Here is a 26336-nt window from a genome sequence, read left to right as displayed (position 1 = left end):
AGAAGCGACAGCCGACCTTGATGCAACCTGACCTGCTAGCTTCGTCTGGTGAGTCTATCGTGGTACTGACCACATGCTCTCTCCTGGCAGCGGGCATAAACCGCACGCGGCGTTACTCGATTCGACGTTGGCCCCTCTTCCCCGCCCATGCAGTATGTCTGCGCTCAGCGTGCTGTATCAGACATGTTTTGTCGTTCCAATTACACTGCCCTTGACCTTGCTCCAGTCTATAGACGCATCCAGCTCCTCGTCCACCAATCCGACGCTGCACACATTATCACCACGCACAATGTAGAGGCCCAGTGGCACCTCGGCCGACGGCTCGGCATCGTCAGGAGTATTGATCACACGCTCGATAGCAGACTGCAGTACCTGAAAGAGGTCAGCCGGTGTGCACATCCGGAAAGTTCAAGGGTCCCTACTAGATTGGTCGAGTTGTCGATACATGCCAGGGTGCCAACTAGAATGCGGGAGTCCACCGTGAGAACGAGTACCTTTTCTGGGGGGAAAGTCAGCTGGGAGCGGAGGCGCGATGAGACGAAACATGGGAAAATATCTTACTCTCGACGTAGCCGTATAAAAGGGCCGACATGATTGTGAAGGTGGCCGTGGGCCCTTTGCCTAGCTACCAGAGTCTCCTTCCTAATGCTGAGTCGAGTACAGGGCACAGACAGGCAGACGAGCAGACGAGCAGCATATATCCCTCGTTGGTCTTGTCGCCAGGTGGATATCCGTGGGAGGGGGATCGAGAAGATTACCGGTGCTTTCTTCTTGTCGCCTTGTCGTCGTGGTTGCTGCAGAAGAACGACATGGACTATTTTTTGACACCCTAGAGAGACATGTGGCGCAGAGTCACACAAGCCACAATGACAGCTATAAGAGCTGTGTTCCAATGCGCTTCAGTGAATTGAGACAACAGCAGATAGCATCACACATAAAGACTCGTGGAGAATCACGCTATACTATCCCTCGTTTGGTTTTTTCATGATTGGATATCTTCAAGGCGGTTTTGAGAGCCATAGAATAAAGGAATGCCCGACCTGTTTTGCTTTGTTACCGAGATGGACTGCTCTACCCCGCCAACCGTTAGGGCGTTAGAGCTCCCTCTAGGCTACGCATTAATACGAGACACCCGTCAAAACATGGTCATTCTTGACGGCTGCATCCATTCCACCGATTCACGCCGATGGCTCACAACGGCCGGTACGGACGGGAAGAAAGGTTCTAGCAAAGACAGGAGAGGAGTAGTACCATCGTAGGCGCTTTGTAGTTCAGCCTCGGTTAGGACTCTCCGCTTATATGGGCTAAGACATTTGACCTTATGTCATCCTGTAAAGAGCTGGGTACTTAGTGGATAGGAAACAGGCGCGGTTTGACTCCTTTGATGTAGTCAGGTTGCGGAGGGGACAACCATTTGAAAGGGGTTGAAATCATATATTTTGGAAAAGACCAGATTCAAGCAAATAAGTCAACGTCGTATTAATTAAACAGCCCGTCGCAGATCTAGGTCTCTCTCAGCGTCCTGTAAAAAAAACGGGAAAACTTCTCATCCAAAGTAGCAGAGAAATGCCTATTTATCGGACGACTGCCTCTCTTCCTTCCAGATGACTTTCAAGTGAGCCAAGATTGGTCTCTCCACCCCGGATTCCCGCGTCCACGGTTGCTGTCGGCGTCGGTCGGAACGAAGAGCCCGAGTGTCCCTGTTTGAATTTTTAGCTGTCGTCCGAGTCTGCGCCCTCATCCCCTTCGTCCTTGTAAACGATTTCTTCCCCGTCTGGGTCAAGGTCGATCGGCGTGCTGTATTTGGCCGGGGAGCAAAGCGGGAGCGTGGTGGTACTGCGTCTAGGCGTATGTGCGAGCTGACTTTGGCATCTAAGCCCGGTATAGGAGTCCTGCTTCCCCACTGATCCAAATGTCGAACGCCACCGTGACTTCCGCTGGTCTAGCCTTCTTGAAGGAGAGCTCACCAACAGGCCGGTCTTTGGGAACTTGAGCAAGCCAGTCTGTTATGTCGTTGGTGATAGCGTGCTTCTCCTCGGGCGGGTCGGGGCGATCGTGCCGCTCGTCGACGGTTGCTTTGTCGGGCCCTTTGGCCTAGCTAGCAACATTGGCTGTCTGATCCTCGGCTGGCTTCGACATGGTCAACGTGTCGACTGACGTGCTGGCACTACAGGCAGAGGCGGCGGTGGCTGTCGCACTCGCCCGCGGCCACTCGCCCGGAGCAGTCTAGGCCTTGTCGGCGAGGTCCATCTTAGCCTGCACGTCGGCGGGCGAGAAGCGGTGCATGAGCTTAACGGCCTTGGAGGCCCGCTTGGGATCCTCCTCAGGGGCAGAAGCCTTGTTGATGTGGATCTGAGAGTGTGTCAGGACAGGCGAGCAGATCATTCAAAGACCAATTAAATAAAAATTGCACGCACCACAGGCACGTCGAGGTCGTAGAGGTCGCGCCACCCCTTGGCTTCGGGCTGGACAACATCGACTTCGCGAAATTCAAACGGCCGGACATCCCAGACATCCGAGAGAACCGACTTGGCCTGCACGCACAGGCCGCAGTGGGCACGCGTGAAAAGCGTGATGCGGCACGACTGCTGCTGCAGCAGACGCATGGATGGTCGCATGGCAAAAAGAGGTGTCGGGAAGGGTGGGAGCTGTTCTGGTTGCTGGCAGGTGTAATGATTTTCGGGCGAGATCAGATGTGCTGCGACCACGATACAGGTGAGATACTACAGGCACTATATCTCAAAGCAGTCTAGGCGGTCTGCAGGTTATAGCTGCAGGAGGGGCAAGGCTTCGGAAGGGTGGGTTTGCGTGTTGGGCGGCAGTTCTCACGCAAACCAGGTGGGCGGCGCCTTAGAGGGGTTCACAACGTGTTAAGAGGCGCAGGACAGGCACGTCTATTGCTTTTCCGGTGTCGTCCAACAGAGACTTGCGGGAAGGAACAAGTGGCGTGTAGAGCAGACCAACTTCTCTTTGTTATGGCGAGTCCGCGCCGTAAAGACAAGGCCAAGGACGATCGAAGCACTGTGTCCGCACAGTAGTGACACGGTCACTTAAAGCCGGCCGAAGTAGTAGTTTTTCTGTTGTCATGGAAGCTCTCAGAACATCGCCGTCCGTTCTCGACCAAACGGGCAAAGGCTATAGAAGCAAAGAAAGCGACAGAACACAAAAAGGGAAGCACTGAGCTTGGCGAATTTCCGATGGTGACCTGTTCTCTCGTCAATCTAGCCTGACCACCGTTCTCTCTCAACCATCCTCCTGTTGGTTGATACTGGGCTATCTGCGAGGCCGAGGAAAGACCGCGAAGAAAGCAGCCGAATAGGAAGACTGCCAAACTGTACAGCAATGGCCCAGAAGTGTGTGCACCAGGGATGTGGCAAGACGTACACGGACGCAGACGAGGTTTGCAGGTACCATCCCGGTCCGCCTGTCTTCCACGAAGGCCAAAAAGGTAAGCAGACACGGCAGGCCAGCGGCCATTCGATCCGCTTCTTTGCTCATACGTGCCCCTGCTGCAGGATGGTCGTGCTGCAAGCCGCGCGTGCTCACGTTTGAGGAGTTTATGGACATCACGCCTTGTGCGGAGGGTAAGCACAGTACGACAGACCTGCCGCCCAAGGTCGAGAAGAAGAAGGAGTCGCCCGAAGCAGTTGCAGCAGCGGCTGCAGCAGCGGCTGCCGTCGATGCCCAGTTCGGACCAGCCGTGCCTCGGAACCCAATCAACGTGCCGGTGCGCGAGAAGGCAGCAGCACCAGCAGCAGCAGGCACAGCGACGTCGGGCGCTCCATCAGCACCGGACACACCCGTGGCGCCGCCCGAATCCGAGGACGATGAGCCCAGCCTGGAGATTCCGGTCGGACGAGTGTGCCGGCGGCGGGGCTGCGGAGTGGCATACGCCAAGGGCGGGTCGCGCGAGGCCGAGTCGTGCGTGCACCACCCGGGAGCGCCGATCTTTCACGAGGGCAGCAAGGGATACACGTGCTGCAAGCGGCGGGTGCTTGAATTTGACCAGTTCATGAAGATTGAGGGCTGCCAGACCAAGGGCCGGCACCTGTTTGTCGGGAGTGGCCGCAAGGACAAGGGCTCGGGAGCAGGAGAAGAGCTGCTGGAGACAGTGAGGTGAGTTGGGGGGCAGAAGGAGAAAAAGAGAGAGGCACACACACAATGCTAACCTTGCAGGACGGACTTTTACCAATCGTCCACGGTCCTGACGGTGTCCTTCTTCCTCAAGAAGATCGACAAGGACAAGGCCGTGATCCGATTCCTGGAGGAGGCCATCGACCTCGACCTGCCGACCACAGACAGCCCGGTCAAGCGATACAAGACGGTAGTGCCGCTGTATGCGGCCATTGACCCGGCGCGTTCGTCGTTCAAGGTGCTGGGCACGAAGCTGGAGGTGGTGCTGGCCAAGGCCGACGTGAGCTCGTGGCCGGTGCTGCGCAGCGACGACCGGCTGACCGGCGAGATCATCCAGACTGGACGGGCCGCGAGGGCATAACGAGGAGGAACACAAGACACAATAGAGCGACGGTTGATCGGTACAAGTCTAGTCCATTCTATATACATACACACGCGCCTTTATCAGGAGCTCATGCCCTCGAGCATCTCGTTCTGGTCGATCAGCATGCCCTTGCGCATGACGTACTCGCGCAGGGCCTGGAAGTCGGCACCCTCCTCCTCGCCGTAGCGGTAGGCGTCGGTGAAGCCAAAGGCGCACGTGACCTTGTCAAAAGCGGCGCGTTCGTCTTCGCGCAGCCAGCGTTCGCGGAGGGGTGTGCCAGGTGACCACGTGACCCGCCGCATCTGATCGTTGGCGGTAGCGTTGGCGACGGCGCCGATGGCGCCGGTGAAGCCAACGTAGGCGAGGATGGCAGCAAAAGCCATGGCGGTGGCAGCGCCGTCATCGAGCGTAGTCTGGACAGCAGCGAGCTGGGTGGCAAGGCTGTACGTGGCCAGCGGGACGGCGACGACGGCGAAGCCAGGCAGGAAGCCTTTGTGCAGCAGCTTGTTGCGGACGAACCCAGCAGCGGCAAACGAGTGTTCGACCACGCCGACGGCAGCATCGAGGTCGCGGGCAGCGAGCGCCGCATCCAGCGCAGCCTCGGCCACGTCCGGATCGACGGCCGCGCCGGGACGCCGGGGGTTTTGCGGTTGGTAGTGTACCTGGCCAGCATTTCGGGCTCGCGGCACCGGCTTCGACGCGAACAGTGCCAGCACGTGCGGCAGCGATGCCGGCCGGCCCAGCCGCGCCTGGATGGCCACGTACTGCGCGAGAAGCTGTGGCGTGATGTGCACGCGGCGGTCCTCGATCACGGCATAGGCTGCGTCCGAGATCTGGCCGACGACGTCGCGGAGGCGAGGCGACCCTGCGGCCGTGGAGTCTGGTGCGGATGTGGACGCTGTGTCTGGTGTGCATGTCGGCGTCTCGGCCACACACTCGGTCGTGCTCCGGCCTTCTAGCGACAGCAGCGTCGACGCGGCCGTGTCGGCCTGGTGGTCCATGTTGTTCAGCTGCGGCTGCACGGACGCGTCCATGATCAGGTCGGCCGCCGCACCGCAGATCTGCAGCGCCGTCGCCGTCTCGTCCTCTGATGGCACTCCCGGGTGGTCTAGCAGCCTCGTGCGCGCTCCCCGCACCACCGTCACAACCCGGTCCAGATCTGGCAGTCCGGCAGCTGCGCCTGCTGTCGTCGCCATCGCTCGTCGCCTATCGCTGCTTCTGCTTGCTCGCAGCACAGGCGGCTGTGGTCTGCTTGTCTGTCGGTCCCATTGGGACAGCAAGGCCCTCGGCCCAAGACGCTGGCTCGCCTGTGTCGCTGCTGCTCTTCGCATGCTGCCTCCCATGGCCATCAGGCCGACAAGGTCCCCGACCATCGGCCGGCGGCCTATCCGCGGCCGGAACATGCTGCTGTACCTGTGTGCTGTGTGATCGGCGTCCTCGAAGCGGAGACGTGCTCGCTCGTATGCTGCCCCGTGTGTTGTCCTGCTCCGTACAGCGTGCTCTACACCGAGACGCATAATTTGCAGGGATTTGCAGCAGTGTTTTTAGCACAGTATCGCCGCGCAAACACACTGTACCCACTGCCTTGCAGTGACGAAATCCGGCGTGGTACGGAGTCATGCCTTGCGTAGGATCCACTTCTCCTCGATTGCTCCTGCCTGTCGTCTGTCTTGTCCTGTCTGTCCGTTGAGCGCTAAGACGACGGGCTGTCACCTTCGTTTTTTTCCTATCCCACCATCTCATCGACAGCATCATCCATCTTCTTTCTTGTTGCTCCCTCTCCTTTTCGGCCGCTCTCCCTTTGTCTCGGCACCGCCCTGCTGTCTGCCGCCGTCTGTCTTTTGTGATCCGCCATCGCCGCTTTTGGCTTCTCCTTTTTTCCCAATATTTTTTGGTTGCTTGCAGCTTTTCAGTTTCAATTTCGGTTGTTCGCTGGCGATACGACGTTCTCTTTAACCTGACCAGTGTCCAAGTCTTGGCACATCTCTCTCACCATCGTCGTCATGCCGCCGCCTCCACCGCCTCCACCTCCACCGCCGCCGGGCGGAGGCATACCACCACCGCCTCCGCCTCCGCCGCCGGGTGGCTTGCCGAAAGCGCCTCCTGCTAGGGTGAGTTGAGTTTGAGTTGGACGAGAGCAGCCGCTTTGGCAGTCTGCAGAAATGCTGACACCCTTCCTTTTACCCTCGCCCAGAATGCGCTTCTCGGTGACATCCACAAAGGCAGAGCCCTCAAGAAAACCGTGACCAACGACCGGTCTGCGCCCATCGTCGGCAAGGTCTCTGGAGGCGCTGGTCCTTCACCTTTGGGCGGTGGCGCTCCAGCTGTTCCTCGGCCTCCTGGCCCCAGCAGCAACGGCCTGAACCCTCCGTCTATGGCCAGCCGGGCCCGCAGCAACAGCGAGCATGTAGGCGGCGCCGACATGAGCGCGCCGCAGCTCGGTGGCCTCTTTGCCGGCGGCATGCCAAAGCTGCGAAAGACTGGAGGAGGTGTCAAGACTGGAGGTATTTATTTCTTTCTACCTTTCTTTTACTTTTCCTCTGCTCTCCGTCTCTGCTACCTTCTGACCCGTGCAGCCGTGTCCCATCTATCCGATTCCGAAGACAACTCGCGAAAGAGTGCTCCTCGACCACCGACCTTCTCGGCCCCAAAACCACCTGCCAGCGCCGCTCCTCCGATTCCTGGCCGGCCTTCTTTTCCCGCCCCGAGTATACCTCCTCCACCACCAGTCTCGGCACCGCCCACACCAGCTCCGGCTCCTCATCCTCATTCCCATTCTCAGCCTCATCATAGCGGTCCAACATTCCACCCGTCCATTGTGAACCTGCGCAAACCCTCTGGCCGAACCGACATGTTGCGACCAAACTCTTCGGCTTCTCAGATCGTCCTCAACAAGGGTCCTCCTCCTCCCATCGGCAAGAAGCCACCACCTCCACCCGGCTCTAGGAAGCCCTCGTCGTCTGTGTCCACGCCTCCTGTCCTGCCACCATCTCATCCGCCGCCACTTCCCTCGTCGGCAGCTCCTGCCATCCCGTCGGCACCTGCTCCGCCTGTGCCGTTCGCTCCGTCAGCCCCGGCACCCATGATTCCCTCGGCTTCTTCGGCTCCGCCTGCACCTCCTCCGCCTCCTCCGCCTCCATCAGCGCCTGGCAGCTTTCCGCCCTCTCGCTCTCAGCCACAGGCTCCTCCGCCTGCTCCTCCACCGCCTCCACCGCCGCCTTCTTCCGCTCCGAGCATGTTCAGCCAGAGCCTTGTCGCCCAGGTCGCCAAACGCGCTTCTTCCAACTCCCCTTCTTCATCACCTTCCGCACCACCACCACCACCGCCGCCGCCGCCACCGTCGGCACCCGCGCCGTCGCCGTCGTCCGCGCCTCCACCACCGCCTCCGCCACCTCCCAGCAGCCAGGCACCCACGACGACATCATCTCTGCTTCCGCCGGCTCCGTCCACTTCGACGTCCGTCTCCCTCTCTCCGCTGATCAGCAGCAAAACTGCCAACCACCTCGCGGCCGTGCCGCCGCCAATGCGCGTGTCTATGCTGGACCCGTCTGCCTACACGCTGTCGTCCAACGGAAGCAGCGGCGCGCCCGGTCCATCGCCAACGCGTAACGGCGGTGGCACCGTGTCGCCACGGGCACAATCCAGTGGAACGGGGCGCTACATTGTGCAGGATACCCGGTGGCGCTTTATAAGCGACGACCAGCTGCCCAAGGCACGTGAGTTTCAGGCCGGCATCAAGCGCTATCGGGCCGGACGGGGTAGCAGTGTACCGCTCGACTTGAGCTCGCTGACGTAGCGTGGAAATTCGGGACGGAGAGAGCGAGGTCGAACCGGAGAGATTGTGGGTAGCACGAGTTCACGGCAGCCTTGCTTACATAGATAGTAGCCTAGGCTGTCCGCCTTTTCCCAACTTTGCAGTATTTCTTTTTTTCTCAAATTTTGTTTTTTTCATTGTCGATAGAAACCGGTAGCAATGACAGACATACATAGGAATAGGCACAACATGCAATTGCACATCCCACGCATAAGTCAAAAGTGTGCGTTACTATTCCAGAAATAAACAATCAAAATCGACAATACATTAAAAACATCCTATGATATCCAATCCTTGCAACATGCAACATGCAAACGCCCCGAAAGTGAAGCATCCTCCGAATAAAAGCACCGAGTCCAGCAGGGTATGTGTCAAGGATATGCCCAGGAAAAGCGCCGTCTGCAAACAAGCACTGAGCCGTGTGTGTGCATTTCCAATCTCCTCAGTTGCGTCGTCCATGTGGTATTTGAGATCCGATGTCATGCGCCCGTGTGTCCCATGACGGAAAGCAAAGAAAACGAAAAACGGAAACGAAACAGTAAAAAAAAACGCCAACAAATGGAAGCTACGCCACCGCGCTTCTCGTCATGCCGGATCCCCAACGGAACCGCCGCAGCGTGCTTCCCGTCGACGACCGCATGATCTCGTTGCCGCAGGACGACGTCGCGTTGGACGCCGCGCTGTTGCCAAAGGCACCGCCAGCCGAGACGGCCTCTTGCTTGCCCACTTCGCGCCCGAGCACATAGCCGGCCCCGAAGCCGACCACCGACACCAGAACTACCACCCCGGCACTGACCACCCAGGTGAGCATCGTCGGCGTGAGAAACGTGGTGGCCGTGCCCTCGCCGTAGGCCGAAGACGACGTCCGCTTCTTCTTGGTCGCCCGCTTGCTCCTGCTCGACGACGACACCGCGCTCACAGCGCTGCCCCGAGACGATGGCACAGTGCGCATGTTGGAGCGCGGCCCAGAGCGAGAAGCACCGCCGCTGCCGTTGCCATTGCCGTTGCCGCTGCGGTGAGGCTGCGCTGCACCGCCGTGCGGTGACAACCGTGACGGCAGCCGCGGCGACTGGAAGGCAACATGAGAACGGGATCCCGTGGGGACATCGTCCATGAGCTCGGACTCGGGGACGAGCCGCAGGTCCATTGGCTGGGAGCTGGATCGAAGGCCTGACGAGATGCCCGATGCCTCGCCATACGCCCCAGCCTCCTTCTTGGGCAGGCCCCGGGCAGCTGCAGCACATGAGAGCAGCGTGGTCAGGGATGCGCGCAGGGCAGCGTCATTGTCCTCGTGGTTGGGCGGATACGTGGACGTGCCAAAGCGAGGCGCGCCGCTGGGGCCACGCGAGCCGCGCGAGCCGCCTCTCTGCGACAGCGACGACGGCCGCGTGTAAGACGCCGCCGCTTGTTGGTGGGGGGGCGAAGGCACGGAGCGATGCTGCTGCAGGTGGTGCGGTGGGTGGGAGAAGGCGTTTGGCTGCGGGCGGAAGGTCGGGGCACCAGCTGCCGGTGTGCCCAGCGCTGTTCCGTCGTCATCGTCTTTATCGTCCTCGTCGTCGCCATCGCTGGCAGCCGCCCGCTGCTGCATCCGCGTCTGTGCCTGCTGCTGAAGCAGGGCAAACGGCTGGGGCGGCGTGGGAGGATGGCGGACGTGGACGTGCTCTGTTGAGCTGGTCATCAGCCGCTCCTCCTCGCTCTCCGACTCGTCGTATTCCTCCTGGCTGCTCTCTGCCGAGCCGCGCGAGGCGGCCACGACGGCTGTGCTAGCGCGTTTCGGCGAGGGAGCCAGATGCACGGACACCGAGATGGAGGCCGATGCTGGCGGGCGGTTGGCAGCCACGGCCACAGCCTCAGCCTCGACCTGTTGCAACAGACGTCGACGCCGCTGCGGCATGACGGCCAGGTTGCTGCCGCTGCGGCCGTTTGCGCTGTGGCCAACGCGCAGTCCGGTCACGACGATCTCGTCTGCGATGGACGACACCGACGAAGACGACGGCTGCGAGTCGATCTCAACCCACGACTCTGTGCTGGGTGTCAGCGACTCACAGTCGTCTCGGTCGTTCGTCCCGTCGGCGGCGGCAGCAGCGCCGTCATCGCCCGGACGTGGACAATACTGACCGTCGTTGCGGCTGCTCGTCGTCGCCAGCTGTGCCGTCTGAACCTGTGCTGTCGGGCGAGAAGACGCTCTGCTGACGGCGGACGTGGTCGCCATGCGACTAGTGGAGGGGGCGGCTGAACGGTCAACGCCGGCGAGGGGATCACGTCCGTAGGCGGAGCTCATTTTGGCTGGACAAAACCGTGGCCGGATGAATGTGCAGAGAGATGGGTGGGATGAAGAAGAAGACGGAGTTCAAAATGGGAGTAAAATAGCCCAGGAAGCCCCAGAGAAAACGAGGCAGGAGGAAGGAGCGGGGCGGGTGATGATTACCGGTACGGAGTACTGCTTCAGCGAGAGAAGGCGCGAACCGCAGGGAGAAGCACGAGGTCCGGGCGTCCTTCCACACCTGAATTCCAGCCCCTTTCAGTCGGCCTGTCCTTGGAGCCTAATCGGAAAGCCACCCCCGCCTGTTGTGTTGGTCGCCAAAGATACGGCCTATACTGTGTTCAATCTTGTCACCGTTTTGCTGTCTTCCGAGCTGCTATGTGAGGCTCGTCCACTTTTGGCAATGCCCTGCGTTATCTGCAGGTCTTGGATAGAGCGGAAATGGGATATGGGAAATGGGAAATCCGGACGGACAGGAAGAAAGGGGTATTGCTATGCAAGCCGCTTTGATGATGCAGCCGAGCCAAGAGAGAGGCAAAAGCGTCTCCTCCTCTCCTTTTAGGGGATAACGCCCTTCATCTCCACTGGCACCTAGGCTCTGTACGAGTAGTTCGACGTGGAGGGGCCGATCTCTTCACCACAGACGCCTGCTGGTTTTGTTGGCAGTGGGGGTGTGACCCCCAGATCGCACCTCCTCTCCGCTTCCATGAGTACGAATATAGGGAAAGTCTCTCTATTGTGTCCTTTTTGTTGGGAAAACAGCCGTTTGCGCTGTTTGGGGTATGCTACAGATCCATTGCTCGACGCCGCGGTCGAGCTCCAGTAAGGCCACAACGTCGACGGCACCGGCACCACTTCTTGTGCCAATGACGCGATTCGAACAAGAAATCCGTCGAGAAAGCACTATTTCTATGCGCCGGCTACATTTCCCAGAGGACTCTGCCCCACCCAGAATCTAATCACTGCCTGAAACGAGCCTGTGCTTTCTTCCAGAACTTGTTGCGACTTCGGGCGGTGTATATTGTTATCTCGCATGGCGTAGCCTCCGCCCATTCAACCTATCTTTCTTCTGCTATGTATCCTCTCCCTAGTATTGGCGGTGAGGGCCGGCTGAGAAGAGAGAGGCTTTGCTCCCCAGCCTGCGCCCGGCTTGCCAGGCTTGCCAGGCTTCTCAGACAGGCTTGCCACCACAGGCTGACGGTCTTTGTCACACAAGCTTTGCGGCCTTTTTCCCATTATCCACTCCGGCACTTTTGCGTTTGATGACACCGAGGGCAGCCCGCCTTCTCCTAGGAAAGAAACATGCTCTTGCTCATACGATGTCCTGCTCCCGAAGCCTCAACACGAACCTTTTCTATGCGGCAAATGCATGCATGCGCACATAAGATACATGAGATACCGCACGAGACAGTGGGGTTCATGGCTGAGCGAGACATTGTGTCAGACAGGCCAATAGCCAGCTGCACTGGCCCAGTCACGCTCTGCCCTATCTCAGCGGCCTAGTGTTGTCAGCCCATCCAAGGAGATACGAAACGCGGCTGCCCGGGTTTGGGGGGTGGGCAAAAACATACTATTCGTACTACGGAGTATGTATTGTATCGTAGCATCTGCGCAGCCAAGATACTTCTGCGCCACACGGGCGCTAGAGCTATCTGCAAGGAATTGCGGGCTAGCTTAGGTGGTGGAGGATAGCTGAGTGCGAGGGCAGCACCTCACTGCGACATCGGCAGTTGACAAGCCCAATTCACCGACGAGGCTGCCGATACGGCCAGAAAGAACGATAGGGGAAAATTAATACCATATAATAAATCGAGCATAATAATCGGGAAAATCCATTTTTAGCAACGATATTCGCATTCAACACGTGAATATGCCCTTGCTCTACCGTATAACTCCACCACCCAATCACTGAGGCGAACATGTGGCACGATGGCACTCGTTGTTTACTCGAAGAATAAATTTACTTTTCCTATACCAAAACGCCATCTGTCTGATGCGGTCTATCCAAGGGGCAGGGTATTTTTAAAACAAAACGAAGGGGTAACGGGGGGGAGGGGGGAGAGAGAGAGAAGAAACGGGTGGGGGGGACGAGCTTCCGTACTTACCAGCTAAACACCTATTCTCTGAGATCACTCTCACAAGACATCAATGCCAGCCAGCCAACCAGTCGCAGCACCGATGATGACGAAAGAGCCATCACCAGCATACTTCCCCCGATACAGCAAAGCCCGTACGGAGCAGTATGAGCATCCATTTCGATAAGTATCTGCCAACCCAACCTCGCTTCTGACAACACTTTTGAACACATATCCCTCGGGAACGCAGCAGCCGTCGCCGCGACCGCCGAGTGCCGTTTGGCAGCTTCGACGGCACACGTCAGAAAGCCCTCAGAAACCCACAGCCATTCGGAAGCAAAACCCCTCATATCCAGCGTGAAAGACGAGAAGAAAACCCATCACGTAACATTAAACGGTAACCGACCGGGATCGTCCTCCCCGAGAACGTCCACAGCCACACGAGCCATGTCATAGCAGCCAGCAAGCCAACCAGTCATCAGGTCATCAAGTCTCCGAGAAGAGACAAGCCCACAGATAGAATCGAGCCCTCAGTTGCATCATCGCAGCCCCCATTCGCCTCCCCCAGCCCGAAAAAGGGGGAGAGAGTCAGGAAGCCTTCTCTCACGAGTGCTCCCCAGTCCACGCAGCCGCCAGCCCTCTCTGGCAGACCAGAGACAGCAGCAGGAGCTAAAGACCGGCAGAGCCGACAGCCAACTTAGCCAAAACCAACGTAGTGTGCCAACGAGCCCTCCGGACATTGCTATGCGGCGAGGCAGGGAAGCCGCCACCAGACCTCCGAGAGACCACGCTCTCTTCCGTCTGATCCGGTCTTCCCCCCTTCATGTTCACTTCTCTTCCACTTAAAAGGTGGTCTTCTTGCCCGCGAAGCCGCCACCACCACGACCACCGAAGCCGCCACGGCCACGGCCACCACGGTCACCACCGCCCCGGCCACGACCACCGAAGCCGCCACCACCACCACGGCCACCACCGAAGCCGCCACCGCGGCCACGGCCACCACGGCCGCCACGGTCACCACCGAACTCGGTTCTCGGCTTGGGGGTAGAGTAGTCCAGGCGGACGTTGCGGCCTGCGCAGGACTGGCCGTTGAGAGTGTCAAACGCCTTCTTGGAGTCCTCCAGGGAGTAGAACGAGACGTAGCCAAAGCCCTTGGGACGACCAGACTCCCTAAGTAAAATGAGTCAGCATGCTGCATGTAGAAGAGCGGGGCAATTGCGAGAGAGGATGCTTACATGTCGGTAGGCAGACGCAGGCTCTTGACGTTAGCGACCTCGCTGAAGAAGGCCGAGACGGTCTCCTCATCGGCGTCGAACGACAGGTTGCCGACGAAGAGGGTGTCGCTCTCCGGGCTGGTGACATCGCCGTACTTCTTGGCGCGCGACGCAGCCGGGTTGGCATCGTTGCTCTTGGCACGGCCGGTGGAGAAGTCAATCTTCAGCTCGCGGCCGTCCAGGAAGTAGCCGGTCATCTTGTCAAAGGCAGCCTGGGCGTGCTCGACCGAGTCGAACTCGACGTAGCCGAAGCCGCGCGAGCGCTGGGTCTCGCGGTCCGTGATGACACGGGCGCCAGTCAGACCATCGAAGCCCTTGAACTCGTCATACAGGACGCTGTCGTCCACGTTCCAGCTCAGGTTGCCGACAAAGAGCGTGGAAGAGGTCTCACCCTCCTCCTCAGTCTTGGCCTTCTTGGCAGCGGCCGGCTCCTCGTCGTCAGCCTTGCGCTTCTTGGACGGCTCCTCCTCAGTCTTCTTCTCCTCGGCGTCGGACTCGTCAGAGTCATCAGAGTCATTCTCAGACTGTTGCCATGTTGTTAGCATGGAGGCCACCGATATGTAGGGTGTAGATGGTGGAAATGAGGGGTATGCTCACGTCAGAGTCCTTCTTAGCGTCCGACTTGTCGGTGCTCTCCTCCTTCTCGTCAGCCGAGTCGTCAGAGTCGTCCGAGTCCGAGTCAGACTCTTCCTTCTTTGCCTTGGCACCGTTGGTCTTGGTCTTGGGCTTCTCCTCAGCCTCGGACTCGGAGTCGTCAGAGTCCTCGCTGTCGGCAGAGGCCTCAGACGCGGACTCCTCCTCGCTCTCAGACTCAGAAGATGACTCTTCCTTCTTGGACTTCTTCGAAACCTTGGCAGACTTCTTGGACGGGGTAGCAGCTGCCTTAACCGTCTTGGGAGCAGCCGCCTCGGCGCTCTTCTTGACCTTGACTTCCTTGGTCTTGCCCATTTTGAGATGTGTTTATGGATAAAGGGGGAATTGCTTGTGATAGAAGGGCTTGAATAAAAAGGAGCAAATTTAGAAAGAAGAAATCTGGATGTTGAAGAAAGCTTGAAATTCTTGGGGAGGGAGTAGGCCTCGCTATAAATGCGGATTTTTTTTTTGATACGGCAAAATTTTCTGCTAGCAGGAAAAAAAAATTAGCGTGGTTGGGATCTAGCTGCAGAGGTTGTGTGGGGTCGGCGGTGAATGCTTTGCTTACTCAACTACTTCTTGAGTCCTGGATTGTCAGGCGTCCAGGCCAACCGGATTGCCGAGCTAGAACTAATCTTTCATCCACCCCGACTCGTTAACCATAGAAGCGTCGAGCCGTTGTATCTTCTCGATTCAAACTGGCAGATCCCCCCTCTCAAATTTATTCTTTGGAGACACGCTCTCCGAACCGGAAAGGGCCCTGCTCACTACATCAATATCTCTCGCCCAGCCACAATGCCGACTCCCGAATCGGCCGCCTTCTTGGCTCGGAAGCCGACCGTCCCGCCCACCTTTGACGGCGTTGACTACGATGACTCGAAGCGCTTGAAGCAGGCCCAAGATGCCATTATTCGCGAGCAATGGGTGCAGGTCATGATGGGCCGGCTGGTGCGGGAAGAGCTGGGCAAATGCTACTACCGGGAGGGTGTCAACCACCTGGAGAAGTGCGGCCACTTGCGCGGTAGGTGGAATCTCGAAGGACTGCCGCACGCGAGCCGTTCTCGACAAAGGGGCAATGCTCCGGCTAACTTTTGCTGCAGAGCGGTACCTCCAGCTGCTCAAGACGGCAAGAGTCAAGGGCTACTTGTTCGACCAGCAAAACTATATCTCGAAGCAGGAGGCCCAGCAATAAAAGCGCCCTGCCAACCTTGGCCTCGGCCAAGATCTGCCGTCTCAGAACCGACACCATATGGGACCTCGAAGATGCGTCCAGGCTGTCTGATTCGAACGACGAGTAGCGAGATGGCAATGGACTTTTGGGACAGTCTAGCTGCGCGGTATCACAGCCAGGCATTGGTATGCCTAGCCCGGGGATATGTACATATAAACTCTTTGGCGAAATGCAATTCTATGAAAAAAGCCTTCCTGAAAGGACGCACTCATTGCCTCGCGACAGCGTAGCCACCTCTTACTCTCGGGCTCAAACTCGTGGCCAAGTGCATCTCGATTTTGGTCGGGATGAGCTCACCAGAAACGGGTGCATTCTGATTGGCTCAGTATCCTCACACAACTACCAATGGAAGCGATGTGTCTTGACATTGGCGCCACGCAAACAATGTGTTTTTTAAAAGCCTCGTCCCATTTCCCCTATATCAGTTCTCTCTGATTTTGTTCGATTTTGCCGCTGTCATCATTACCTCATGACCCTTGGCCGTCCTCTTGACGGCTTGGTGGGATACCTCCAAGCTAAAGTCACGTGCTTCCATCTTACAAGGCTATGGATCCCAATCGCGGAAAAGATGGGGCCTAAAATTCAAATCGACTCTTTTTTGCGTGTTGGTGATTTTCGGCCTCACCAGACTTGGCACTCCCTCGTGATCTCCAATTCGCCATGGCCCACACGATGAGCGCTTGCCAGACGGCTATGCGCTGGGCTCTTTGTCGCCAGGCGCTGCCGGCCCCAGCTATGCGCCTTCTTCCGCGGCGAGTCCTGTCATTCTCCACATCGAGTCCGCGAGCGGCACCACCACCGCCACCACCTCCACCACCGGCACAGGAGCAGGCCGCCCCGGTCGCAGGAAGAGCAGGGGAGGCAGCCGTAGCAGAGTCCGATGCCAAGAAGTCTTCGTGCCCGGCCGGGACGGTGCTGGCGGGCCTCAACTACTTCAAGGGCCGGACGGACCCGGTCGCTCTGGCCGACGAGGAGTATCCGCCATGGCTGTGGGACTGCCTTGACGTGATGAAGAAGACCACGACAGCCGAGGACGAGGACGCCGGTGACGAGTTCTGTAGGTGATCCACCAGTGCTGCTTGCTCAACCTGCTGCTCCAGCTAACACGCCGTCCCTCCCAGCCAAGTCGAAAAAGCAGCGACGGATGGCCGCCAAGCGGCAGCGCGACCTCGAGGCCAAGATGTTGGTGACGGGCGACCTCGAAGCGCTGGCACCCAAGATCCCGCTGCAGCACCAGACGATCAACCTGCCCGTCGGTACGGGCGGGCCGGAGGATCTCGAAAGCACGCTGCTGGCGGCGGCCAAACGCACGGAACTGCGGGTAGCGCTGCGCAAAGAACGACGGGCCACGATCAAAGAGAGCAACTACCTGCGGTCAATGTGATGTGCACTTGGGGCAGCTGGCAAGAGGTAGCATGTCGAGGGAACACATCTGTATGAATATAAAGACAAAAGTAGACCCCATCTCGAGGCTCTCCTTGGCAGCATGGCAAAAGGCTTGGAATATAGTGCAGTGTAGAACATGTATGCATATCCAAAAATGCCCACACGTGTCGCTGCCGAATATGTACTTTTTCCCTCTTTTCCCCCTTCAAGATGTCTTCAAATCCGGAGGCACAACAGAAAATTGGCGCCGGCCGATATACAATACGCCAGAACGCCTTGCTCGTCTTCTCAACCGGGATGACGCCCTTTGCCTTGATCCGTACACGGCAACGAGCCCTTCCGCCGTGAGAGTCTGGATATATGACCAAGAACAAAACCACGCAGTTAACGCCGTGCCAAATAGTAATGCCTGACAGCTGTAACAAATATACGGCACGTACAAAGCCCACGACTGTACCTTTATTAGACACTCTGTCCATTTTGGGGCCGCTCTCGGATGCCAGGACCCGTGGTGGCTCATTCTTCCTCGTCGACCTCTCCAATGGAGGCCTGTTTTAGACGCAGCTCCGACATGACGCGCTTCTTGTTCTCTTCGATACGCTTTCGCAACAGCATGTTCTGCGTTGCTGCCAGGTTCTTGTCCAACAACTGGAGCTGCTTCTTGAGCTCGTTGATGTCTTCCCGCACGCCCTTGACCTGCTCGGCCTGGGCCAGCTGGTCTTCGTCCATGTCATCGTCATCGTCGTCGTCCTCTTCATCGTCGTCCTCGTCTGCATCCGCATCGGACGCTTCGCTCTCAGCGCCAGCAGCACCGTTTCCTCCACTTGGCTTCCCTGCACCAGTAGCGGCAGTCTGTGTCGTCGGCGTCTCTGCGGCAGCTGCAGTGTCACCATCACCGTCCTCTTCCATAAACATAGCCTCGAGCTCGGCGTCATCGATGTCTGGAGCGGCAGAATCTTGATGTTGGCCAAAGTAGTCCTCGTCCACTTCGCCGTAGGCGTCTTCCTCGCCTTCTTCCATCTCGCCATCATCAAACTCGCCACCAGCTCCAGCCCCGCCAGCTCCAGCCGTCGTTGTCGTTGCGGTCGCAGCACGGCCGTCGTCGATAAGCTCCCACTTGGTCTCGACGGCTATCCTATCCTCGTTGAGCAGCCGCTGGAGTTCTGCCTCCTTGTCCTTGATTTCCTTCTTGGACAGACGTTTGCGGAAGCGTCGGTGGATACAGTCGTGCATCGGTGGCGTCAGGCCGTGTGGCCAGCGGTAGTCCTTGGTGACCATGGCTGGCAGAGGGAGGCTCTTAGCTTCCGCATCGTCCGCCACAGTGGCAAAGACGAGCAGCATCTGGCAGATATCGGCGCTCTTCATAAAGTTCCGCTTATCCCACGTCTTCATGCCCTCGGTGATTGTCGGCAGGTCGACCAGCACGCCAACGAAGCGGGTGCCGTTAACGGTGACCAGAGCGCGTCGTTCTACGCCTGGAAGCCATTTCATTTGGAAGTCTGCGCCACCCTCTTTCACGGGAACACCAATCTTTCGCTCTTCCGTCATTCTTCGCAGATAGTCGCAATGCTCACCCGGGAGCATGCGCAGAACAAACTCTTCTTCGATGGTCGGGTCGGGCTCGCGGTCTTCTTCCTCTGAGTCGTAGCCCTCTCCTCTGGAATGAGGGGGGATCTCCTTCGGTATCTGCTTGAGGACGATGCTTGCCGGTTTGGGCTTCATCGACTTTCTCACAATCAGCTTGGGCCGTTTTGGGGGCCCTGCGGTCGTGCTTTCGGGCTTGTTCTCGTCCTCGCTGTCGTCCAAGTCTCTCGCGCGTTTCTTCGCCGTGGGCTTCGAGACTCGTCCCTTCTGAGTCATAGTCATACTTGACGGGAAAGCAGAGGCCGGTGTTCGGGCCACGTTGGGGGTGGCGGTGGCTCCAGAGAAGCTGGAAGCGCGGTCGGAAACGGCTGCAGGCGTCGACGGCTGGGATCGTTTGAGGATGATCTTGGTGCCACCTGCCGATACAGGCGGCGGTGACATGGCTGTTGGCGTGCCGACCAGTGGTAAGGAACTTATGGAGGAGGGACGGGCGTTCGACGAGTTCGAGAATGATCCTGGAGGCTTCAACTTCAAGGTGACTGGTCGCGACGGCTTTGCCGGCGGGAGTGGTGGAGAGGCCATAGCTCGTCGACTAGGTACCGGTGGTGAGAGCAGGATGCGTGCAAGTATCACGACAAGTCGAAGAAAGGATAATTGCAGCGCGCGGTGTGAAGACTAGGAGGAGGAAAGAAGAAGTGCGGAGAAGAATGACTGAAAACGAGGCTAGGAAATGCCGTAAAAGAAGTATATTTGAGTCATCGAGAATCAGCCGTCGTAAATTGAGCTTTTGTGGCACGTAAACTGCCCTGGGTGTTCGCCTCTATCTTCGATTATAGGGACGAAGTCGTCGAGACTGTGTTGTCGGAATAAACGAGAAGATTGAGAGAAAAAGGACAATAATAGATGGCGTTTGCTTTGCGCTAACTGGGAGCATTGAGGAAGAGACAGAAAGGAAGCAGCAATCACCTGCTTTCGCGCTAAGTTGCATGAATAAGTGGGTCCGTTGCAGTCAGTATTTTGGCTAAATCTTGGGGGGCTCATCGCATTTTGGACTACACTACAGGACAGCACGCGGAAGACCGACGCATTCGAACAACTGAACAGCTGCTTTACGACGGTGATGGGGAGCTTGAGCCGATCTAGGAGCCGACCGTGAGACGACGACCCACTGGAAGCAGCAGCTGGATGCAGAAGTTGTCAGCAGCACCGCGTCCTCTGCCTTCAGTCTCACTCAGACCGTTCTCAACATCTCCGAGCTTTCCTCCTTTACTCCACCAAGACCTTCTGGACAGGGCGTGTTTTCATAGCTCTGCAATGGCGCCGCCTCCTCCGCTCTTCCACAGCCTGCTGCGGCCGTGCGTGCTGCAAATCCTCCGGGCGCAGGGCTACTACGCAGCGCGAACGTCAGTCGTCGACAGCCTGACAGACATGGCAGCGCGGTACCTCACGGCGCTGTGCGAGGCCACGGCGCGAAACGCGGCGCACAACAGCACAGAGCTCACGGGGCTGGTGCCGACGATCGTAGACGTGCGCATGGCGCTGGAGGACTGTGGCGCTCTGGCACCGCCGTCCGCCTTTGAGGGTCCGGACTGGCCGGGAGACGACACGCGCAGTGCAGACGAGTTCATCGACTGGGTGTGTGGGCCGCGGAACCGGGAGATCAAGCGGGTGGCTCTGGACGGTGACGATGAAAACACGGATTATTTGAGTGGTGGGTGTCCTTTGCTCTGTTCGCTCTTCATCTTCCCCGCCCAAGTCAGCTAACAAAGCAGTCCTGAAGAAGAAGCACAGTAAGACGGGCGAAGACTCCAAGTACAGCGGCACGGTCCTGGGGCGCGGTAACGAGCACGGCGACGTGGTGGTTGAGGGCGGCGAGTTCCCCAGCATACTGTCGTGGCAGGAGAAGCGTATACAAGAGCGACAGCGGCCACCTGCAACGCCGGCGCCAGGCGAGGAAGGAGCAGAGGGAGAGGGCGGCCAAGGAAGAAGTCCGAGCTCAGGACTCAGTTCGGTTGGCGACCGGTCAATGGAGGATATGGAGCTCGAGTTCTCTGTGCCACCATCGTGACAGAGCTGCAGCAATACGACTACGCGGCTGTAGAACAGGTTTTGCTTCCCTAAAATGGGTATGGCGCATAGCGTTTGGCGTTGTCTGGCTACTATTGGGATGGAAGAGGGGGACCAAATGCGTGCCAGTGTATATACACGATGCATATGTCAGGTGCCTTTTGTTCAGTCCGTCATCATTTTGTTTGTTTTAGGTTGAAGTTCCCGAGTGCCGCAAGGCTTTCTCTATAAATCATGTTTGATCTGCCATTATCTCATCACAACTTATCGTCGCTTTTCTTAGACTCGATGACACGGTCGAGATTGAAGGCAGCACTAATCAGGGCCAAGTGGCTAAAGGCCTGAGGCGTGTTGCCGAGCTGCTCGCCGCTGCGCGAGATCTCCTCAGAGAACATGGAGAGATGGTTGCCGAAGCTCAGCATGTTTTCAAACAGATTGACAGCTCGCGCCAGGTAGCGCGGCTCGTAGACGCTGGCGCGGCACATGGCCTCGACCAGCCAGAAAGTGCACATGCTGAAGGCGCCCTCGCGGCCACCGACGCCGTCGGCAGACAGCTCCGTGTCGTAGCGGTACACAAGGCCAGTGCTCGTGAGGCCGCCCTTCTCAGGGGGCAACAGGATGCGGTCGAGCGTGGACAGAAAGCGCGGGTCGCAGGGCGAAATAAAGAAGACCAGAGGGGCGATGAGGATGGACGAGTCTAGGGCGGTGTTGTTCTCGAAGCTCTGGATAAACGACTTCATCTCGGTATTGTAGCCTGTGAGCAAGAGGTTGAACATGGTCAGCACAGTCATACAAGCTATGAATGTAGCAAAAGAGACAAGGGAAAGCTTCACCCTTCTCCATGATGGCCTCGTAGATGTAGTCCCGGGCCTCGAGCCACTTGGCACGGTTGGGGCACGGCAGGTTGCGTTTTTCGGCGAGCCGCAGGCCGCGATCAAAAGCCACCCACAGCATGATCTGCGAGTAGGTAAAGTGCTGCTTGTGGTTGCGGACCTCCCAGATAGACATGTCAGGATCTGCTTAGTCAGCATATAGAGTCTTGGTCGGACGATGGGGATTCGTCTTACCGTGCATAATGGTGAGGGCATAATCTAGAAGAGTCAGTGGCTTGTCCAGATGAGTATGACCTATGCGGGATCACACGTACCGAGCAGCTGGCGGACAGACACCCACTGGTCCCAAGTGGCCGGCTTCCCGTATTTGTTGGCGAGGTAGATGGCGTCGAGCAGCTCGCCGTAGATGTCGAACTGCTGATGGAAGGCGGCGCCGTTTCCAATCCGAACAGGCTGGCTGCCCTTGTAGCCGGCGAGGTGACTTAGCTCGATCTCGGGGATGTCGGTCTCGCCGCGGATAGTGAACATGATCGGGAGGCCGCCGTCGGGACTGCGGGACTTGAGGATGCGCTCGCTGATGAAGGCGACAAAGGCCTCGGCCTCCTCGCTGAAGCCGAGGCGGAGAAGGATGTAGACGGTGAAGCTGCTGTCGCGAACCCAGGAGTAACGGTAGTCCCAGTTGCGACGGCCGCCGACGTCCTCGGGGATGGAAAAGGTCGGCGCGGCCACGATCGCGCCGGTGGGCTCGTACGTGAGCAGTTTGAGCACGAGCAGGCTGCGCGAGACGACCTCGCGCCAACGGCCCTTGTAGCGGCTCTTGGCGATCCAGTTGTACCAGAACAGCTGCGTGTCGTGCTGCTGGCTGTCGAGGACCTGCGTCGTGATGTGACTGGTCACGTGACTGGGCGAATCGTCCCGCAGCACAAACGACACGCTCTCGCCCTCGTGCAGGACGATGCGTGCGACCACGCCCTCGCCCGTCATGCCTGTCCGCTGCTGCTTGCGGAAAACGACGGTCGGGCCACCGCCGCCGCTGCCCACGCTGCTCGTGCGGCCGCGCAGGCCGTCGGGACCTACATCCGCGGTCCCGCTCGCCCCGTCGACGTCGCGGTCCACGGCAATGTCCAGCTGCAGCTGCAGGTCTCGGCTGCGGAAGGTGACCGTCTTGCTCGCCGGGCTGTTCACGTGGTGTACGTCCTGCTCGATGGTCGTAGTGTGCGGCTCCTTAGCATAGCCAAAGGCCGGGAAGATCTCGACGTCTGCCGCAATCGTCAGCAGAGACACGGACAGCTACACGCATACAGCACAGAAGGCCGTCTCACCCAGCTCAAAGCGCCCCCGGATGCACTCGACCCGGCGGACGAGCCACTTCTTCAGCTCCTCCTGCACCCGCTGGGCCTCGCGGAACGGCCCCTGCTTGACGCCGCGGGTCACCACGGCGGCCGCCTTGGGCCGCGGGAAAAAGTCCACCATGTCCACCACACCGTCCTCGTGGATGTATCGCGTCAGCAGGATGTTGGACGAAGGCAGATACTGCTGCTTGGTGGTGCAGGCCATCTCCGGCGACGCCGAGATGCTGAAATGCCCGCCCTTATCCTTGTCTAACAGGCGACAGAAGACGGACGGCGAGTCGAAATCCGGCCTGCAAGGTTAGCCAGAATTCGGTCTTCTTCTCTCTCTCTCTCTCCAAGCCCTCCCATTTCCTCTTACCAACACATAAAGTCAATGCTGCCGTCCATGCCGACCAGAGCACAGGTCCGCATGTTGCCGATGATGCCGTAGTTCTCGATCGGCAGATATCCACCGAAGCGCTGACGCATAGCGCTCACAGGGTCGCCCGCCGAATCTTGCGATGCCATTGCTTCCGCCTGTATACTGTACGTCGTAGGTTGGGGAACTCGAATTGGGGACAGTGATACTAATCAGAAGGCTGTGGGATGTGTAACCAACAAACGGCAAAGAGGGACGAAGAAGGGGACCGGTGAGATTGGTCTGTCTACTTATACACAACGGAGAAGGAAAGCGTATTGGATACGAAGCAATAGACAGTAGAGCTTGATGTATTTTGCTTGTGTCTCTCGGCAGTCTCGGCAAATTGATAGTACATAAACGCCGGATGAAGCAATTGTCTTCAATATAAGTGATTTGTGGTGGTCGGAAAACAGAGAACAGCGGACAAAACAAGTTACTGGAACTCGATATGCAATGGACCAGCAGAAAGCCATGGTTTGCGCATGCTTATGGCTACTTACTCAGCAACATTCCGATGTGCCCGCCGTTCCGGAGTTATCATGCATATGCATGAAAGCACGGAAAGATCGGCGAGCTTCAAAGGCCGTCGCTTCCACGGCCGTTTTTGCACCGTAGTGTCTCTTGCAACAATGGCCCCGCCATGCTTGCTATCCACTAAGGAGCCCCAGTACGTCAGGGCGTCGCGCACGCGCCAACGGCCCTAGACTGCCTGGCCAATCTACCCAAGTCCGGAAGAGTGGGGCACTGCCATTTTGGCCACAGGCCATTTGCCAGCTGAAACTGCTACATACATAGTAGAACTCCATAAGGACCTCACCGAGTCAACAGGAGCAACGCTCCTTTTCACACACCGACCACAGGACCATGCTCAGCAGCCGACGCACGCCCTCGTCCTCAACCACGACGACACGATTCAAAGAGCATGCCGTCGCCGAAGCGAGTGTCGACTTGGCGCCCAGCTGTTGCGGCTCTTCCGGCTTCGATTCCGAGCGTGTCTGTGACACCTTCGCCCGACACGCTCGTGCGGCCGTCAGCGGACATTGAGATGGGTTCTGTCGTGCCGCCCGGCCACCGGCGGCGTAGGAGCAGCGCAGCCAACGGGGCGGCCAGCCAGGTCAGCGTCAGCCATCTGGGCCACCTCAATGGAGAACGAGGAACTCGTCCTCGGGGCGAGTCGCTTCCGGGAGGCAGCAGCATCATAGCTGTGCCTGAGCACGCGCCAGGGGGCAGCAGCGGCACCGGTGACGACGACAACGACGACAGTACGTGGGACGACGCGTGGGACGATGGCTTTGATGACCTCGACGAGGAGGCCGGGCTGACGGCGCCGGAACGCCGCCGCCGAGCAGAAGTGCGACGGCAACGAACACAGCTGGATCAGCGCGTCGTTCCCGGTGCCAGCATCGAGGCCGGTCACATCGTCGATGACGGCAACGGACCGGCTGTGCCCATCAGCGAGGACGAGCGCAAGCTGGCCGACAAGGCCGTGGTGCGGCGCCTGGTGATCGACGGTACCCTGATCGGTCTCTGGTACCTCTTTTCGCTGAGCATCTCGCTCTACAACAAGTGGATGTTTGGCGGCCAGAACCTCAACTTCCCCTTTCCCCTTTTCACTACCTGTATCCACATGCTGGTGCAGTTCACCCTCTCCAGCACGGTGCTCTATTTTGTACCCTCTCTGCGGCCAGGTGCCGGAAGCAGCAGCAACAACAGCAGCAGCAGCAACAACGATGGCAGCTACAATGACGACGACGATGAAGACGACGACGTGTACAAGCCGCAGCATGAGGCTGAACCGCGGCCGACCCTTATGACCAAGATGTTCTACCTGACGCGCATCGGTCCTTGTGGTGCGGCTACTGGTCTGGACATTGGTCTGGGCAACACGTCGCTCAAGTTTATCACCTTGACATTTTACAGTGAGTGAGAAGAGGAAAGAGGAAAGAAGAAGGACAGGTTGAACCAAGACGCTGATCATCCTACAGCCATGTGCAAGTCGTCTTCGCTGGCCTTTGTGCTGCTCTTCGCCTTTGCCTTCCGGCTCGAGACGCCAACTCTGCGGCTTGTGGCCATCATTGCCACCATGACGGCCGGCGTGGTCATGATGGTGGCCGGCGAGGTTGAGTTCAAGCTGGGCGGTTTTCTGCTCGTCATCAGTGCCGCCTTCTTCTCCGGTTTCCGCTGGGCTCTGACCCAGATCATGCTGCTTCGCCACCCGGCCACATCCAACCCTTTCTCGAGCATCTTCTACCTGGCCCCCGTCATGTTCGCCACCCTCTTTGTCCTGGCCGTTCCGACCGAAGGCCTGGGTGCCCTCTCTGCCGGCTTCGGCACTCTCGTCGACAAGTTCGGCCCCCTGCGCGCCCCCGCTCTGGTCCTCTTCCCCGGCACCATTGCTTTTCTGATGACCGCCTCCGAGTTCGCCCTGCTGCAGCGCACGTCCGTCGTCACCCTCTCTATTGCTGGCATCTTCAAGGAGGTCGTTACTATCGCCACCTCCACTCTCGTCTACCACGACACTCTGACGACCGTCAACATCCTCGGCCTCGTCGTCACCATGACCGCCATCATCGCCTACAACTACATCAACATCACAAAGATGCGCCAGCAGGCCCAGCAGCACGTCCACCAGGAGCGCCGGCGCTCCTCCTCTTTCGGCTCCGACTCCTCCTCTGTCCACTACTATCCCTCCCTCGCCCCGGTATCGTCCTCGTCGCCGGCCATGGCAGCCACTGGCGACGACAGCGACGTCGAGGTTGAGGCTGAGGCCGAGAACGCGGGTCTGCTTCGCAAACACACCCCCAGTCGCCAGGCCGGAGAGCTTCTAAGATAAGGGTCAGGACCAGGACCAGAGCCAGGATAGGCTGGCCGGTTTTTGCATAGAGCAAGGATGCACACATTGTCATGGCGTTGGAAGAAGGTTATT

The 26336-nt window shown here is 58.5% G+C and overlaps 13 protein-coding genes across 13 annotated transcripts; 6 read left to right on the top strand and 7 right to left on the bottom strand.

The window, feature by feature from the left end:
- Positions 1–177: 177 nt before the first annotated feature.
- CMQ_1622 (small nuclear ribonucleoprotein) lies at positions 178–592 on the bottom strand (the record flags this gene model as incomplete). The annotated part of the gene is made up of 3 exons (XM_014318701.1): positions 178–372; positions 480–499; positions 562–592. 3 exons carry the CDS (start codon positions 590–592, stop codon positions 178–180), a joined length of 246 nt encoding a protein of 81 aa, XP_014174176.1.
- A 1634-nt stretch (positions 593–2226) lies between these two features.
- Positions 2227–2618, bottom strand: CMQ_952 (glutaredoxin domain containing protein; the record flags this gene model as incomplete). Its single annotated transcript, XM_014318031.1, has 2 exons — positions 2227–2352; positions 2418–2618. The coding sequence occupies 2 exons, from the start codon at positions 2616–2618 to the stop codon at positions 2227–2229; spliced, it is 327 nt and encodes a 108-aa protein (XP_014173506.1).
- Positions 2619–3342: 724 nt separating this feature from the next.
- Positions 3343–4495, top strand: CMQ_642 (cord and cs domain containing protein; the record flags this gene model as incomplete). The annotated part of the gene is made up of 3 exons (XM_014317721.1): positions 3343–3448; positions 3516–4116; positions 4177–4495. 3 exons carry the CDS (start codon positions 3343–3345, stop codon positions 4493–4495), a joined length of 1026 nt encoding a protein of 341 aa, XP_014173196.1.
- Positions 4496–4578: 83 nt separating this feature from the next.
- Positions 4579–6015, bottom strand: CMQ_813 (uncharacterized protein; the record flags this gene model as incomplete). Its single annotated transcript, XM_014317892.1, has 1 exon — positions 4579–6015. The coding sequence occupies one exon, from the start codon at positions 6013–6015 to the stop codon at positions 4579–4581; it is 1437 nt and encodes a 478-aa protein (XP_014173367.1).
- Positions 6016–6116: 101 nt separating this feature from the next.
- Positions 6117–8294, top strand: CMQ_1039 (proline-actin-associated protein; the record flags this gene model as incomplete). The annotated part of the gene is made up of 4 exons (XM_014318118.1): positions 6117–6125; positions 6693–7002; positions 7075–7555; positions 7901–8294. The coding sequence occupies 4 exons, from the start codon at positions 6117–6119 to the stop codon at positions 8292–8294; spliced, it is 1194 nt and encodes a 397-aa protein (XP_014173593.1).
- A 583-nt stretch (positions 8295–8877) lies between these two features.
- Positions 8878–10593, bottom strand: CMQ_1606 (uncharacterized protein; the record flags this gene model as incomplete). Its single annotated transcript, XM_014318685.1, has 1 exon — positions 8878–10593. The coding sequence occupies one exon, from the start codon at positions 10591–10593 to the stop codon at positions 8878–8880; it is 1716 nt and encodes a 571-aa protein (XP_014174160.1).
- A 2899-nt stretch (positions 10594–13492) lies between these two features.
- CMQ_1271 (nucleolin protein) lies at positions 13493–14872 on the bottom strand (the record flags this gene model as incomplete). The annotated part of the gene is made up of 3 exons (XM_014318350.1): positions 13493–13820; positions 13886–14448; positions 14522–14872. The coding sequence occupies 3 exons, from the start codon at positions 14870–14872 to the stop codon at positions 13493–13495; spliced, it is 1242 nt and encodes a 413-aa protein (XP_014173825.1).
- A 480-nt stretch (positions 14873–15352) lies between these two features.
- CMQ_1044 (NADH-ubiquinone oxidoreductase) lies at positions 15353–15749 on the top strand (the record flags this gene model as incomplete). Its single annotated transcript, XM_014318123.1, has 2 exons — positions 15353–15578; positions 15658–15749. 2 exons carry the CDS (start codon positions 15353–15355, stop codon positions 15747–15749), a joined length of 318 nt encoding a protein of 105 aa, XP_014173598.1.
- Positions 15750–16448: 699 nt separating this feature from the next.
- Positions 16449–17172, top strand: CMQ_450 (ribosomal protein l37, mitochondrial; the record flags this gene model as incomplete). Its single annotated transcript, XM_014317529.1, has 2 exons — positions 16449–16845; positions 16910–17172. 2 exons carry the CDS (start codon positions 16449–16451, stop codon positions 17170–17172), a joined length of 660 nt encoding a protein of 219 aa, XP_014173004.1.
- Positions 17173–17690: 518 nt separating this feature from the next.
- On the bottom strand, positions 17691–19340 carry CMQ_622 (transcription initiation factor tfiid subunit; the record flags this gene model as incomplete). The annotated part of the gene is made up of 1 exon (XM_014317701.1): positions 17691–19340. The coding sequence occupies one exon, from the start codon at positions 19338–19340 to the stop codon at positions 17691–17693; it is 1650 nt and encodes a 549-aa protein (XP_014173176.1).
- Positions 19341–20072: 732 nt separating this feature from the next.
- On the top strand, positions 20073–20826 carry CMQ_868 (bromodomain associated protein; the record flags this gene model as incomplete). Its single annotated transcript, XM_014317947.1, has 2 exons — positions 20073–20469; positions 20531–20826. The coding sequence occupies 2 exons, from the start codon at positions 20073–20075 to the stop codon at positions 20824–20826; spliced, it is 693 nt and encodes a 230-aa protein (XP_014173422.1).
- Positions 20827–21082: 256 nt separating this feature from the next.
- CMQ_494 (glycoside hydrolase 15-related) lies at positions 21083–23517 on the bottom strand (the record flags this gene model as incomplete). The annotated part of the gene is made up of 6 exons (XM_014317573.1): positions 21083–21579; positions 21659–21841; positions 21893–21916; positions 21973–22917; positions 22981–23300; positions 23369–23517. 6 exons carry the CDS (start codon positions 23515–23517, stop codon positions 21083–21085), a joined length of 2118 nt encoding a protein of 705 aa, XP_014173048.1.
- An 815-nt stretch (positions 23518–24332) lies between these two features.
- Positions 24333–26243, top strand: CMQ_1749 (uncharacterized protein; the record flags this gene model as incomplete). The annotated part of the gene is made up of 2 exons (XM_014318828.1): positions 24333–25329; positions 25396–26243. The coding sequence occupies 2 exons, from the start codon at positions 24333–24335 to the stop codon at positions 26241–26243; spliced, it is 1845 nt and encodes a 614-aa protein (XP_014174303.1).
- Positions 26244–26336: the final 93 nt, after the last annotated feature.

The sequence above is a fragment of the Grosmannia clavigera genome (genome assembly GCF_000143105.1).
Source record: "Grosmannia clavigera kw1407 unplaced genomic scaffold GCSC_140, whole genome shotgun sequence".
Classification (NCBI taxonomy): domain Eukaryota; kingdom Fungi; phylum Ascomycota; class Sordariomycetes; order Ophiostomatales; family Ophiostomataceae; genus Leptographium; species Leptographium clavigerum.
The sequence above is the reverse complement of the archived record's forward strand: the minus strand, read 5'-3'. Positions and strand labels throughout refer to the sequence as shown.